The 14,243-nt window shown below is 32.5% G+C and overlaps 2 protein-coding genes across 2 annotated transcripts; both read right to left on the bottom strand.

Moving 5' to 3' along the window:
- Positions 1 to 847: 847 nt before the first annotated feature.
- Positions 848 to 3,441, bottom strand: LOC144563908 (putative xyloglucan endotransglucosylase/hydrolase protein 26). Its single transcript, XM_078313371.1, has 4 exons — positions 3,279 to 3,441; positions 2,041 to 2,141; positions 1,669 to 1,883; positions 848 to 1,476 (listed from the first exon to the last, which is right to left on the bottom strand). The coding sequence occupies exons 1-4, from the start codon at positions 3,439 to 3,441 to the stop codon at positions 1,074 to 1,076; spliced, it is 882 nt and encodes a 293-aa protein (XP_078169497.1). The 3' UTR covers positions 848 to 1,073.
- Positions 3,442 to 9,254: 5,813 nt separating this feature from the next.
- On the bottom strand, positions 9,255 to 11,643 carry LOC144564588 (putative xyloglucan endotransglucosylase/hydrolase protein 26). Its single transcript, XM_078314198.1, has 4 exons — positions 11,280 to 11,643; positions 10,592 to 10,692; positions 10,190 to 10,404; positions 9,255 to 10,024 (listed from the first exon to the last, which is right to left on the bottom strand). Exons 1-4 carry the CDS (start codon positions 11,440 to 11,442, stop codon positions 9,622 to 9,624), a joined length of 882 nt encoding a protein of 293 aa, XP_078170324.1. The 5' UTR covers positions 11,443 to 11,643; the 3' UTR covers positions 9,255 to 9,621.
- Positions 11,644 to 14,243: the final 2,600 nt, after the last annotated feature.

Below are 14,243 nucleotides of genomic sequence, written 5' to 3'. Positions count from 1 at the left end.
TCTGAGAACGAGCGAATTGGTTCGAGGCAAAGAAAATCCGCAAAAGCAGGAGACAGCACCGTCCTTGAAAGACTAGACATAAGTCTCTGTAAAACCATCTTGAGCCAAAAGAACTAATCATCTATTTTTTTTTTTAAATGCTTGGCAGAGGCTGCCATGTTATCATCTATTTCTTTGCATTTTTTTTTCCTCTTCAAGGAGCTCCAAAAATACTACTTTCACAACTCAACTCCGCAAATAGCAGCAACATTGGTATTTTTTCTTCTATATTTCAAACTCACCATAAATATTGCTCCGATGAGCATCCGGGTGAATTTTCAAAATATTAGGTACGTAGGAGATGCGTAGTATTTTCTATTTTGTGTAATGTGGAAAATGAATAAGAAGAGCGGTAGATATGGAGCTGGAAGATGCTTAGTTGGAAATTTATAGTGGAATAAAGCCAGGGACGGAACTAGAATATCTCAATAAGAGGGTTAAAAATTAAAATGTACAAATTGTAATTAGGTGGGAATTGAACTCAAGCTCTCCATAATCACAACATAAATTCTTACCACCAAACTACAGATAGACATGTGGTAATTTATGAGAAGGGCTGGACTATATAAATGTTCCAAAAAAATAAAATTTAGTTAAATTTTAAAATTATAGAGATGGCTTAGCCACTTTTTGAATGGTTTCAGATCCGCCCTTGAAGAAAGCAATGAAGCAATAAGGTCATGTACATGCAATCAAATGCACAAAATCAATATAAGAGTCACTTTTTGTTTTGCTTTATTTCCTCTGTAAATAAAAAATTTATACTTCTAAAACACAAAATATTTATTATCGAAGATTCAAAATAACTTAACATGGCAAAAGTCATAATTTAATTTTAAGTATAATATCATAACAATATAATTGCAACCCAAATTCCCTCTCAAAAAGGAAAATTATTAAAAAAAAAACAGAATAACAGAAATGAAATAATCGCTTAATTCTTACAAAGTGTACATATATGCATGGAAATATATTATAACAAACCAGTAAAACCATACTCTTCTTTGCTCGATCGTGTGCTAGCTCTTCAATAATCAGTACTGAGACTTGTAGCACTCAGGAGGGAAGTTGCCATTGAACCTCTTTGTATCAGTACAGTAGTTGTAGACCAGGTACTGTTTTCTGATGCTGTTCATGGTGTCGAGTTGGGCCTGCGTCAGCTGCTTGTACTGGGAATTGAAGTACCAGTTTGACGGGTCATTGCATGTCTGTATACTATTGGCCCCAGTGTATTGGCAACCGTTATCCACAAAGTTGAGGTAGTTAGCAACAAACGGTTGATGGGTCCAGTTGGTCTTCACTTTTCCACCCTGGCAGGCCCAGTCGTCAGCGTTCCAGATACTGCTATATACCGTTTGCGGCTTGTATTTAGGGAAGGGAATAGCTTGTTCTTCGTAGTTCCGGAATACTCTGATCACATTACCATCTACTGACCACCTACAATTCATAAGATTCTTGTTATTTGTTAGTTGGTATTAATTATACTTATATATATATATATATATGCTGCGTACTTATTACCTACACACGTATATATCCATGGGTACACAAACATATATAAAAATAGACTAAAATACACATGAAAGCATTCATATATATTTTACACGCAATTAATTGTTGGAGACTTACACAACCATGTAGGGATTCCAGAAGATTGTGTAGTTGTGGTAATCTGTAGTTGGATCATACCAACTCATCCTGAATTGCTCCTCTTTGTTTCCAACTCCATTGACGAAGATGTTCGTATGCAAAGTGTAGTAATTGTCTCCGCCAGTAAGGTTGCCCAGAAACTCAAAATCAATCTCATCGTGATCGTCATTCCCCGTTTTCATTTCAGATGATATCTGTGATAGATCAGTTTTAAATTTTGAAGATCAGTTAATGCATATGCCTTTTCTTCATTTACATATAATATATTTAATGTAAGCTGTCCCCCTCTGGTATATATATATATATGTATATATGCTACTCGACTAAATGGTAGTCACAAAAATTACTCACATAATAGGTCGTGACGACAGCAGCAGAGTTTCCAGGTACAAGCTTAATCCTCGTATCGATGTATCCATAGATTAATTGACTGGTGCCTTGAATAGCAGCTCCTGAAGAATGACATTAATATAAAATCTTATAATGGCCTTACATTTTTTTTATTAGATGAGAAGGGACAAAAGTTCTTTATCTATAACTAGTGTCTATGAGGGTTTGAAAGCATACTATTTAAACTACTTGGTCATTTGTGCAAGATTTTGCAAAGTTAAACAATTGTTAATTAATGTGAAAAAAATAATGATACCACTGGTTCATATAGGCATTTCAGGGAGTATAACTTGGGTGTCCTTAAGCACACCAAGCCTCTTAGTGAGCTTAACTCTAAAACATATTGGATTGACTTCAAATGTTGAATCTAAACTGTTAAAGTTGATATACTTCACGAGTGATGTGTTTCCATGAAAAATTTATAAATTTTTGAATTAATTTAGTATAAATTCAAGGGATAAAAAAATAATGAAAAATGAATGCATTCAAATTAAATTATAAACCTTCTTTATATTCATCTCTTGACTTTATATTAAATTATTTTTTTTAATTTTCATATAAATGTACCACTCATGAATTATATTTTAACAATTTAGATTCATGATTGAAGTCAATCTGATAGATTTTAAAGTTAACCTCATCAAAGAAGCTCAGTGATTTTAAGAACACCCTAGTTCTATTTCCATTTCAGGATTATTTTTATTAAATCACCCTATTTTGTTTTGTTTTATTTAACATAAATTGTGATTTAGGACATATAACAAACTGACACACAATTTTTTTTAATTAATGAGCAATTATAAGCAGGATAGAGATTCAGGATTGATCAAGTCTTATATTTTTCACAGGTTCATTTTTTTTAGCGGTACGTACTCAAAATGACTTGAAAATTTACATCAATAACTCGACTGTATTCCGAGTTTGTTATTCACTATAACAAAGTAGACACTTTTTGCAAGGGAAAAAACGCATTTACGACAGCCATTCGTCGCAAAAAGAAAAAGCTAAACAATGATAGTAGTCCGTCGCAAAAAGTCATTTTTTTATCCTCGCGAAAAGTGTCTCATTCTTGTTGTGATTGCAGTTATGCAACATAAAACAAGAAAGATAAACAGATATCTACAAAAACTTTGAGATAGACCTCATAATAGATCCCAAAAAATTAAATAGACGTCAAGTAATTTAAATATTTGTTATACCTGACCACTGATTGAGGGTGAGCTTTGCGCTATCGCCATTAATCTGGCAGTTATCTTTGCCCCATGTACATTTCATATCGGATGCAAAGGATGCATTAACCAGAGCTTGTTGCAAGACAACCAGTGAAATTAGAGCTAGAAACAGAACCTTCGCCATTGCCATTGTTGTTGCTGTTAAACTCAGGTAGTGGCGAAGGTTGAATGTGGACTTCTTAACCTGGCGCTCTAAGGGAGAGAAAGAGGCCCTTTATATATAGAGATAGGAAGAGCCATTGAATATTGAATTTTTATTTGAAAAGAATTTGCAAAAGATTTATTTCTTTTCGTTATTTAATTTTCCTTTGACCAACAATTGGCGCGTATTGGAGTGCATGAATTGTTTGCGGGACCAACTTCCGGTTTGTTTTATTTCATTTGGACAGCTAGCTCTTTCACGTCTTTTGTTTGGTAAACATAAGACGACTATGCACATATCATTACAATTTGAATAATTATATGAGAAATGTTCTGGTACTCGAGCCATCAAATTCGAGCTCGTCCCTGAACTAGTTTAACTGGGTTTAACTGTTCGCTAATAACGAAAATTTATTAATTTGTCATTAATTAACGCATCGATGTTTTAACGCATTGCTATTTTACATTGACTGCTTTAAATGTTAGCTTTGCATGGTTTTGTCTTGTGCTTTAATTTTGTGGACAGTCTGTTAGGAGGAGTTGTAATCACTAATCCCCGAGCTAATCCCCCAGCTTATTAACAGTCATGTAATCATTAATTAAGTACTTACTTGAACGTACTTTAAAGTACTTTAAAGTACAATTTAAACCCAGTTAACTCGGGGACGCGATGGGGGATTGGTTCTAATTTTAATTATATATGCAAATTAACAGCTTTTGATATTTAATAACTAAAAATACAGTCTCCATTTTGAACAAGTAATTCATTAAATGAAGATTTTTCAATGTTTGTAAACACAGGTTTATATGCTTTAAAATGTGTTTGAAGAATAAGTTTTAAAATGTGTTTGTAAACACAGGTTTATATGCACAAATTTTCATTGCTTTGTTTATGTTGTTTGCTTTCCAGTACGTATTGGTTTACATGCTTTACTTGTTCACATGTACTGTTCCTGGCACATTCTGCACAAATGAAGAAAATTTGTGCTGGAGAACGCCCTCGGGGATTAGTATAAATTTAGAGGTGTAAATTTCGTACTCAGGGACGTGCTTGGGGATTGGTTCCAGTTTAGATCTGTAAATTTTTGCTCGGGGACGAATTTGGGGATTCGTTTTTATATTTAAAAATGAAAATTTAACTCATTTACAATGAAAGTTAAATACTTGAACGCAATAGATTAAATGTTTTTCTTTATATGTTTAAATTATACGATTGTTTCGCTGCATTTGGCGGTGCTTTTGTTAAATTTGTTTAACAGAGAGTTTTTCTCTTCATGCAGTGAAATTCTATACAATAAAGAAAGATTGGTACTGTTATTGCGCTATATGAAGTAAAACCTGATTTTTTGTCGCCGATATTCTAGAAGGTTGGGGGACGCGCACGGGTACTTTGTTTGGGGTACAATTATCAGCTTCCTAATTATATTCATCTCCACACTCCTATCCCCCTCTATCCCACAACTACAATTTAGAAAGGTTGTATTATAATCCTCACAAAGTATTTAAACATTTCTAAAATTAGAAGATCCACGTTAAATAAGGAATGTGATAATTATTTAAAAGTTGTATTATGGTTCCCAAAAATTATTTAAAAACTTCTAAAATTAGAGGTTGTACTATCGTCACCACTAGTTATTTATTCATACAAAAAAATATTTATCACGATAAATGTATACGAGATAATTATTCAAGTTTTTTTTTTATATATAAGTCTAAATACTCTAGTGTATAGGTATAAATACTTGTAATACTTAATATTAATACTTTTATATATCAGTCAGTGTCATATGTAAAAAATATTTTCTAGGTATAAATACTTGCACGACGAAGTATAAATACTTGTGTGACGACGAGTCCGAAAGTATGTCATCATGGATCTCATTTAAAATAGAAAATTACGTAGAAGACATTCATGATTTTAGATTCGTAAAATTTCTCATAGATCGTCAGAAATGTGGACGAGATTAAATGAAAAAAAAAATCCACCTCTAAAAATGTGTATGGTTCTCCCATTTTATTTGAGATTTGGTTGGAGAGATAATTATTTATGTAAAAATTATTCACCTTGCAAGTATAAATACTTTCGTTCTTAGATATAAATACCTATGTACATGGACATTAATACTTTAGAAAAAAATCAGTGCTGAAATTTTTGTGGTTCCAAGACAGTTATGGAAATTAAATGCGGAGATAAATGAGGGAATAGAGATGCGGGACAATTATCATGATCCTTAAAATTTGATGCCACTTTTAAGATGTCATTAAAAAAAATACTCGAAGAAGTTACTCAATTATCTATACAGAAAAGAAGGAACTAAAACTGTTTGTGACAAAAGTACATAACATATAAACATAAGCAAATCATATTTGTAATTGGTAGTTACCTTTTCAAAACTAAATTGCAAAAAAAAAATGTGTAGTGTAATTTATATTAATTATTTTTCAAACTTTTGGAATTTAATTAGATCTGGACCGTCCGATCTGTTTGGCACGAATATTGAAGGAGCCGAGCATTCCACTCCGGACCAGATTGGTTCAGATTCTGATCAGACGGTCCAAATCAATCTTGAAATTTTGGATATTTAATTAGATCCGGACCGTCTGATCTGTTTTGGCACAAATATTGAAAGAGCCGAGCATTCCACCCCGGACCAGATTAGTTCAGATTCTGATCAGACAGTCCGAATCAATCTCGAAATTTGAGTTACCTCAAATGATCCGGACTCGAATATCCCCAGCCTAAGGTCGCAAAGAATATAGGAGGGTTGTAGTTATGTAATTGAACAGTTGTAAATCCGCTCCAGCCTTTTTCCTTTTGTTAATTATAACCGACATGTTCGATCGAGCATACTTAAATTGGATGGAAATTCACTTCTTTTAAAAAAGAAAAGAAAAAGGCCTCAACAGAAGGGGTTTTTCTCTTGTCAGTATATGCTATCTATGTCGGGCAGACGAAGAAACAACAACGCATCTTTTCAACCAATGTCCTTTTTCGAAGTTGTTATATGAGAAGGTATTCAATTGTAGTTTCCAACATTTTGGGTATCGGATGGTGAATGGTATCAATTTTGAAACTTTCTTATTGGACAAAACAAGGATGAAGCAACTCCGAGAACTACTGCTCATTACCATATTCATTCTATGGAGAGAAAGATGTGCAAGAATTTTTAGAGAGAAGACCAAAACGATCGATGAACTGATAGAAGAGGTGAAGACTCAGTGGAGCTTAACAAATGCATGACATTTATCTTGACAAGAAAAGAAGCATAGTACCCTCTGTTTTTTCCTATTCTCCTTTCTTTTCTTTTTTTTCTTTTTTTTTTTTTTTTTTTCTTTTTTTTTTTTTTTTTTTTTCATCTGTAAATATATCATAGGGTTTTCTCTCTAAACCCTGAAACCATGTAACCAATTATGGTTAATAAAAATAGGAGCATGACTCCTATTCTTACTCAAAAAAAAAAGAAAAGAAAAAGGAAGATCAGCTTCTCATCGAGAAGAAAATCCAAAAAAATAAAAAGTTCTAATATATAGCATATTTAGCAATCCACAACTACCTTGAATCAAATTCTCACACAGCTTACCTATATTGTTTAAGAAAACTCTCAAATTCTTAAATCAAATCACCAAACGCAAATAAGCACCGGGGTTCATTTCATATTTTTTATCCACAAATAGCTCCAAATCTCAATTTATACGTACGGGTTATATATATTTCATATTTTTTCTCCACAAATAGTTCCAAATCTCAAAATATATTGAGACAAGAGAGGTAAGAAATATGTGCTAGAGCCAGGCAAAAGCCATAAAATTAACCGCTCGTTCTTTTAAGAGGACTCAAACAAGTCTCTACAAGCAAATTAAATGCTAGACAAATTAAAATTTATGTACAAATTAAATATATCGCTAGCCAAATGAGTCATCTCCCTCTAAGAGGGGTGTAAATGGCTCCAGATTATCCGGTTCAAGTTCACTTCGAATGCACTTATAATCAGAATCCGAATTAAATGGAGCTGATAATTTCCGGATCTCTTACTGTCTATCTTTCATCTTTTTTTTTGTTCAAGGAATCAAAAAGTAACAACTTGGTCACTCAATTCTGCATAGAGTGGCGATACCAATAAATTTATAGCATCAATATTCTTTTCTTATATATTCCGAGCTCACCATATATAAGTATTGCCCTGACGATCTTGAGAAAAAAATGTTATAAAGCTAATGATAGGTAGAAGATACATGAAATTGTAGAGTGATGCTTCTATGGACATAAGGACCTATTTGTAAAATGAACACTCTTTTTTATTTTCAAAGTTCAAACAGTCGATCCGAACCATTCATCTTGTTTTCCATATTAATATGTGCTTGGAGACCAAATTTTACATTTTTCTGAATTTTTTTACTATTTATTAAGATGGGTACAAAAAATATCAAATTCAGACCATTGAATTTTGTATCCATCTTAATAAATAGTAAAAAAATTCAGAAAAATGTAAAATTTGGTCTCCAAGCACATATTAATATGGAGAAAAAGATGAACGGTTCGGATCGACTGTTTGAACTTTGAAAATAAAAATATGTTCATTTTACAAATAGGTTCTTATGTCCATAGAAGCCTTTGCCAAAATTGTATATTATGGAAAAAAATTAGAAATGCAAGGGTGGTAGATACCTAGGAGATATTTAGTTTAAAAGATTTAGTAAAAATAATGTATCAGTCCTATATATTGATGAATTTTTTTATTTTGAAATCTAAAAATTGATTAAGGAATATAAACTAAACTAGTAATAAAAATAAAATTAAAAGTTATTATATATATAGAGTTGCGTACGTACTTGCGAAGTGGATCTAAACCTACTATCAGCCCCCATCAACCAAAATTATTTAGTTGAGATGGCTTCAAATTATACATCGGGTTGCTATGGCTTCAGGTGCAACGGTACGGTGGTAGAAGTTGATGTATGTAACAAGATATAATTTTTTTTTAATAAATATTTTTTTGTGAATTAAATTTTAATTAATTAGTTGAATAGATGGGAGGGAGCTTAGCAATAAATGAAATGGTTGTTGCATTCTTTCCGTGTACACAATGATACTTAGACCACTATATAACACGGTGCTTAAATATATAGGCTTAGGGCTGGACAAAAGAACTCGAACTCATAACTCGCTCATAACTCGCTCATTTACAGCTCGCTTTAACTCACTCATTTACAACTCGGCTCATTTACAACTCGAGTTGGCCCCAACTCACTCATTTATAACTCGAGTTACATAAAGTTACATAATATTGGTCACAATAAATTTCAAAATAATTAAACCCGAATCTCTAGACTGTTATTTGTGTTTTGAGATTCGTGCAAAATATGTTTGAACTTGTGTTGTAATACTATCACTGATTAAACGAGTTATAAACGAGTTGTGAGCCAACTCGAGTTGATAACGAGCTGAGTTCGAGTTGGCTCTACAACTAGTTATTATCATCTCAACTCGAGTTTGCTCGCTCGTTTATTAAACGAGCCGAGTTCGAGTTGGAGGTAACTCGCTCAAACTCGGCTCATTTACAGCCCTATATAGGCTCAAAACAGACGACCATATATAAGGCCTAAAAAAGAATCAGTCCAAGAATGGTGATCAAAATACTAATTGAGAGAATTAAGGTAAAATAGAACAATATTATTTAGGTATTGCATTAATGGTCAACGGGTCCATGGAAATTATGCTAGCTACCTCATATTCAGCACGGATCCGTATAAGAAACAATTAACTTACGTGTTAAGAGAATAAAATTAAACAAAATTGAAGCTTAAGATTCAATTTTCTTTTTCTTTGCATCTTTTCTCCAATAAGATTAATACAGTATTCTTCTTTAAACTGAAAATTTATTATCAAATAACTGATCAACATGACCGAAGTAGTATGATCTCATAACAAGAATATCACAGGCACAACCCAAAATACCTCCCTCAAAGAGGAAAATTCAAAAAAAAAACAAAAAAAAAAACAAAAAAACAAAAAAAAAAGAATCGCTTTGTTCTTACAAATTGTACATACAGTACACTACTGTCGTATATATGTGTATATATAATATATGTCCGAAGAAGCCGGAAAAACCATACTCATGTTCACTCAATCGTGTGCTAGCTCTTTAATGATGTTCCTCCATATATATGATTAGTACATAGGCAGGGAGCACTCAGCAGGGAAGCTTCCGTTAAACCTCTTTGTGTCAGTGCAGTAGTTGTAGACAAGGTATTTATTTCTGATGCTGTTCATGGTGTCGATTTGAGCCTGGGTCAGCTGCTTGTACTGGGAATTGAAGAACCAATTTGATGGGTCATTGCATGTCTGCACGCTTTTGGGCCCGGCGTACAGGCAAGATTTCTCCTGGTAGCTGACGTAGTTAGCAACAAATGGCTGATAAGTATAGTTGGTCTTGATTTTGCCGCCCTGGCAGGCCCAGTCATCTGCATTCCAGATACTGCTATATACCCTCTGCGGCTTGTATTTGGGGAATGGAATACCTTTGTCTTCATAATTCTTGAATACTCTGATTACATTACCATCTACTGACCACCTACACAATAAGATTCTTGTTATAGTTTTGGTAATTGGTATTAATTGTTACGTATTCTATGTACTTGTGTGCTCCCTTATGTACTTGGATACACATACATAAAAATACACATGAAAGCAGTCTTATATATTGTGATTAACGAGTAATATATGGTTGGAGACTTACACAACCATGTAGGGATTCCAGAAGATTGTGTAGTTGTGGTAATCAGAAGTCGCATCATACCAATCTATCCTGAATTGCTCCTCTTTGTTTCCAACTCCATTGACGAAGATGTTCGTATGCAAAGTGTAGTAATTGCCATATCCAGTCTCGTTGCCCAGAAATTCAAAATCAATCTCATCGTGATAGTCATTTACCTCTTTCATTTCAGATGATATCTGTGATAGATCAGTTTAATTTTTGAAGATCAGTTAATGCATATGCATGCCTTTTCTTCACTTACATAGAATATAGCTAGTAATTAAAAGTTGTCCCCCTCCTGCATATATGATACTCGACTGAAGTCTGACAAGGGCTATCCTAAATAGAAAATAGAAGTAAATTGTAGTCACAAAAATTACTCACATAATAGGTCGTGACGACAGCAGCAGCGTGTCCAGATACGAGCTTAATCCTCATATCGATGAATCCATAGATAAATTGATTGATGCCTTGAATAGAAGCTCCTGAAGAATATGACATTAATATATAACTAGTATCATTAGTGCAACATTTGTTAGATGTGAAGGGTCACAAGTTATTTATCTAAACTAGTGTCTATGAGGTAAACTACGTAAACGCAGCAGCATACTGGGTAAAATACTAGGTCATTTGTGCAAGATTTTGCAAAGTTAAACAATTGTTAATTTGAAAAAGAAAAAAAATGATACCACTAACCACTGGGTTCATATGGACAATTCAGGAGTATTTCCTTAAATCACCTTATTTTGTTTCATTTTATTTAACATAAATTGTCTTTTAGGACAAATGACAAACTAACGCATAATTTTGTTTAATTAAGCAATTATATTCAGGATAGAGATTCAGAACTCAAATCTTTTTTTTTTTCACAGGTTTGTGTTTTTAGCAGTACTCGTGATTATTGAAAATTGACATTCATAACTCCATTGTATTCTGAGTTTGTGATTGCGGTATGCGACGACATAATACAAGAAAGATAAACAGATCTACAAAAACTTTTGAGATATATAGACCTCATAATGAATCCCAAAAAATTAAATTAACGCGAATTAATTTTAAATCTTCGTTATACCTGACCACTTGTTGAGGATGAGTTTTGCGTTATCGTCGTTAATCTGGCAGTTATCTTTGCCCCATGTACATTTCATATTGGATGCAAAGGTTGCATTAACCAGGACCTGCTGCAAGGCTACCAATGAAATCAGCGCCAGAAACAAAACCTTCGCCGTTGCCATTGTCGTTTGTTGTTGTTGAACTCAGTAGGCGAAAGTTGAATGCGAACTTTAATCTGGAGTTTTGAGGGAGACAGAGAGTCCCTCTATATAGGTTGAAAGATCAGCCGCTGCTTAATCATTTTATATTTGAAAAGAATATGCAAGAGATTTTCTGGGGTTGTTTAATTTTGTTTTGACCAACAATTGGAGCTATATTGGAGTGCATGAATTGTTGTAAAGTCCGGATGGTTCTTTCATGTCTTTTGTTCTTATCGTCCCTGGAAATGAGAAATATCTGATGACAAAAAATGTTATTGAAACTTATATTCTGCTACTATTAAGATTTCTTTAATATTTTCTTAAAAATTTCCAATTTATTTATACAGAATAATGGATCTGAAGTGTTCATGATAGCATTCGGTATAAGTCAAATGATATTGTAATTGGTTGTCCCCTTTTCTAACATTCAAACTTACATTAACTAAACATTATGTTTAGTATAGTTTCTAACTTTAAATTTATATAAATATCTCTGAAAGAAAGATGTAAATTTATATAAGAGTAATCCTAACATGCATCTAACTTTTATGATCATATATTAATTTGATATATTAAAAATATTATTCAAATTTAAATTTTGAATTATGGAGGTGTTCTCCATCATTTAGATTGGGCACGCATAATATTTGTTTCAATTTGAATTTTAATCGTCATCTATTAAAAAATCATTAAACTTCAATCGTTAAGAAATTTAAGTTGTTTGATAAAAAGTCTAAATGGTTTTTTATAAAAGTTTGTGCAAACTTCATACATGTTCTACATAAATAATGATAAATATACTTACAATTATATTTTTAGATTTAAAATTATTTTTAAATATACCATTAAAATTAAAGTGCCATATAATTACTCTTTTAGTCTTTTAGATATTATTTTTAGAATAATCTACTCCCAAGATATTGCAAAAATAAAACTTTTCCACCTTTCTTTATTGTTTCTCTGCGTGAAAATTTACGAGGTAGACACTTCTAATTGAGAAATTATTTATGTAATTGAATAATAATATATATTAGTTAGTGCTGAGCATGACTTGTAGCATTTGCGGTTATTCTATTTGTAGGTTCATGCAGCCGATCACTATCAAGCACTACTATTAATTTGCTGCTCTGGCAAGCTGGCACGTTTGAAGGAAAATCCACCGATTAAGAAAAAAGAAAACAAAACAGCAGTTTCAAAAGAAAAATATAAAAGCTAAAAAAATTAGCAGCACATATGTAGGAGTATTATTTATTTTATTTTTTTTTAAATCCTGATCATAGAGGCTATCAGGTTAATTAGTTACAGATGTAGGAGTATTATTTGCTGATTACATTATTGAATCAGTCAGAATTACAATATGAAATTGAACGAATGGGAAATTTGATGGACGGTCTCGCCATCTGATTTAATGGATTTTAGTATTTGATTAACAACTTTGCATCTAATAATGAAAATTAATCTAACCTAACATATTAGTTATCAGATCCTATGTGTTACTTATGACTCGCTATGCTGCTTTAAAGATTGCACAAAATGTATTCCGTAGATAGAATTCTACATCTTTGATAGCCCAACCTTTTTCTTTTTCTTTTTTGAAAAATCTAGCAGAAGCTGCTAGGAGATTACATGAACCCTCGACGAGTTATCGGACCGGATTTTTTAAGTTACCATTTGAAAAAGAGAAAAGGTAATGTCCCGGGCTACAGTTCTTCAAAAATCTCCGTGTATAAAAGTCTTCCCTTTTTAGCTTAGTTCTGACGCGTTTTTAACTGCCACAACTGCCATAATTTCAACTGCTATAATTTTTTAAGTACACTATGTATGTTACAGAATTATATGTGTATGTTTATAGGATAATATGTCTATGTCTACAGGATAATATGTGTATGTTTACAGGATATTTCAACTGCTATAATTTTAAGTACACTATGTATGTTTACAGAATTATATGTGTATGTTTACAGGATAATATGTGTATGTTTACAGGATATTATGTGTATGTTCACAGAAGGTGGTCCCCAACAGCTGTCACGCGTTTTCAACAGCTGTCACGCGTTTTTAACCGCTTTCACGCGTTTTTAACAGCTTTCACGCGTTTTTATGTTTACAGAATTTGTTGAATTAGTTTACAGGATTTAGTATTGATGTTTACAGGATTTAGTATTTATGTTTACAAAATTAGTTGAAAATCTCCGGGGATTTTTGGAGGACTGGAGTTGGGAAACTGTTAACTGCTTCCTTTGAAAAAACAAATATAGAATTGTCATACAGTTTTTATTTATTTTATTTTTATCCGGTTTGTAGATATTATCTGCACAACCAATTGATAAGAATAATACATGTGTATCTCAGACAATGGCGGATTCAAGAAGAAATTGGAATAGGTTTTGATCAAGTACTAATTATTCGGTGTCCCTATCTTTAGTCTGAGCTAGTCTGATTCTTAAATTGATTCTTTTCTAGCTTTGATTGATACTGCGTATTTCAGTTTTTTTTTTCGAATCTTCGATGCTCTATTTCGTAAATAGAGTGAAATAGAATGAAGGAGAACAAGAAAGGTCTGACGATAGGACCTATTATTACAATTTTAAGAAATTAGGTCGGTCGAACTGTTTGAACCTTTTATTATTCAATACATATATTTCAGTTAAATTTTTATCTAAGCTTTCACTTCAATTTGCTAATTTGCTAAGAACAGTCCCACTTTAAACTGTGCCAAATGAATTTTTCATTAGCTTAGGAAAAATATTTCTGTGTCAATTGATGTTATGATTATGACAGAT

Source organism: Carex rostrata, chromosome 13 (genome assembly GCF_964058835.1).
Source record: "Carex rostrata chromosome 13, lpCarRost1.2, whole genome shotgun sequence".
NCBI classification, from domain to species: Eukaryota; Viridiplantae; Streptophyta; class Magnoliopsida; order Poales; family Cyperaceae; genus Carex; species Carex rostrata.
The sequence above is the reverse complement of the archived record's forward strand: the minus strand, read 5'-3'. Positions and strand labels throughout refer to the sequence as shown.